The sequence below is a fragment of the Suncus etruscus genome, chromosome 9 (genome assembly GCF_024139225.1).
Source record: "Suncus etruscus isolate mSunEtr1 chromosome 9, mSunEtr1.pri.cur, whole genome shotgun sequence".
Lineage (NCBI taxonomy): Eukaryota > Metazoa > Chordata > Mammalia > Eulipotyphla > Soricidae > Suncus > Suncus etruscus.
The window spans coordinates 53,417,437-53,419,376 of NC_064856.1; the positions used below are offsets into that span (position 1 = coordinate 53,417,437).

At 39.3% G+C, this 1,940-nt stretch overlaps 1 protein-coding gene across 1 annotated transcript; it reads right to left on the bottom strand.

Moving 5' to 3' along the window:
* Positions 1–480: 480 nt before the first annotated feature.
* On the bottom strand, positions 481–1,431 carry LOC126018452 (olfactory receptor 51G1). Its single transcript, XM_049780587.1, has one exon. It carries the CDS (start codon positions 1,429–1,431, stop codon positions 481–483), a length of 951 nt encoding a protein of 316 aa, XP_049636544.1.
* Positions 1,432–1,940: the final 509 nt, after the last annotated feature.

A 1,940-nucleotide genomic window follows, 5' to 3' on the forward strand; every position in this document is an offset into this window, starting at 1 on the left:
ATATAATTCTATCTTTTCCCTATCTTTCACTCCTTACCTCCCCATTTGTAAATATATTGTCTAATAAGACTAAATACAGATATATGATGAACATTTTTCAAAAATTCCAAATGTGGATGCCTTTATTTCACCCTTTCATCCCAGAGTTAATCAAAATAACAAGATCCTTAAATAGTTACTCAGATGGCGAATTTTTTTTCTTTTTTGTTTTTTGGATTACACCAGGCAGTACTCATCGGGTTACTCCTGACTCTATGCTTAGAAATCACTCCTGGCAGGCTCGGGGGTCCATATGGGATGTTGGGATTCGAACCACCGTCCTTCTGTATGCAAGGCAAATGCCCTACCTCCATGTTATTTCTCCAGCCCCTCAGATGGGAATTATTATCCTTAACTCCAATTCCTGCTTTTGATACTTAAGACTAATATTGTTTTGTGTTGTAGATATTATACCTTCCTTCAAACCCAGCCACAAAAGATTCACTTAAATGATTTCAAAAACTCAAACTTTTTAACAATGCGCTGGCGGATTTGTTTGGTCTTAATGCTGTAGACAATAGGGTTCATGAGAGGTGGTACCAAAAGATACACATAAGACATGAGAAGATGTACAATACGGGGAAGATGTTCTCCAAAGCGATGTACTAGAGACAATCCAATCATGGGGATGTAAAAGAGGAGCACAGCACAGATGTGGGAAACACAGGTGTTGAGGGCCCGAAGTCGCTCCTGACGGGATGCAATGCTTAGAACAGTGCGGAGAATAAGGGCATAAGAGAGGAAAATGAGCAATGAGTCCACACCCACAGTGCATGCAACAACAAAGAGTCCATAGATATGATTGACAATGATGCTGGAGCAGGCCAATTTCATAATCTCAAGATGGAGACAATACGCATGAGCCAGCACATGAGTGCGGCAGTAGTGGAAGCGCTTAAGAAGGAATGGCAAGGGGAGTATAAGCAATGCACTTCTAAGCACTGAGCCCAAGCCCATCTTGACAATGCGTGCAGGTGTCAAGACTGTAGAATAACGCAGTGGATTACAGATAGCAACATAGCGGTCAATGGACATCGATAGTAGAACTGAGGACTCCACAAGTGACAGAGTATGGATGAAGAAGAGCTGAGTGAAACAGGCAGGTATACCTATCTCTCTGAAATCAAACCAGAAGATCCCCAGCACAGTAGGTAATGTAGAAAGGCAAAGACCCAAGTCTGTGAGGGCCAGCATGGCCAAGAAATAGTACATAGGTTCATGGAGGGTCGCATCAGTACGGATGACATGGAGAATGGTAACATTTCCTACAATAACTGTCAAATAAATGGAGCAGAAGGGAATAGAGATCCAACCATGGAACTCTTCCAGACCTTGGAAACCTGTCAAGAAGAATGTGGCTTTGTCGAGGCTGCTGTTGTAAAAGATTTTCATGGCTTTACAAGCTCGGTTCAAAAATCTGCAATAGAAAACAGAACTTTTAGAGAATGACAATTCTGAATTATCACTCACCTATGTGTCTGGAATTTGAAAGTTGAATGGTCTGCAGAAGAAATGAGAAAGAAATGAGAAAGAATTGAGAAAGAATTGAAGAATCTGATGTATTAGATTTTCTGAACGATCTGGAAATGGTTCTTTGTAACAATTTTAGAGCAAAGGTTTACCATTTGGAGATATATCCCCAAAATTGGATCATCAGCAGTTTAATGATATCATTTCAGGTGGCATCTTTTTAATGTGTTTTATCTGAAAACAACTCCAATTTAATAATTAAAGCATCTAGAGTCAAAGAGAAAGTACTTTAATAGTTTGTTCCATACACCATATATGTCTATACTAGTATCAGGTATATGATATATTTTCAAATGTATTTGTAAACTCCTGGGTTTTGTTTAGTTTTGAAGTACCTAATCTGCAGGCTGATAAAAAGAAAATGCTCAGTA

What these genes read in the sequence shown, in the direction of transcription:
- LOC126018452 (XM_049780587.1), bottom strand. Translation starts at nt 1,431, where the DNA reads ATGAAAATCTTTTACAACAGCAGCCTCGACAAAGCCACATTCTTCTTG.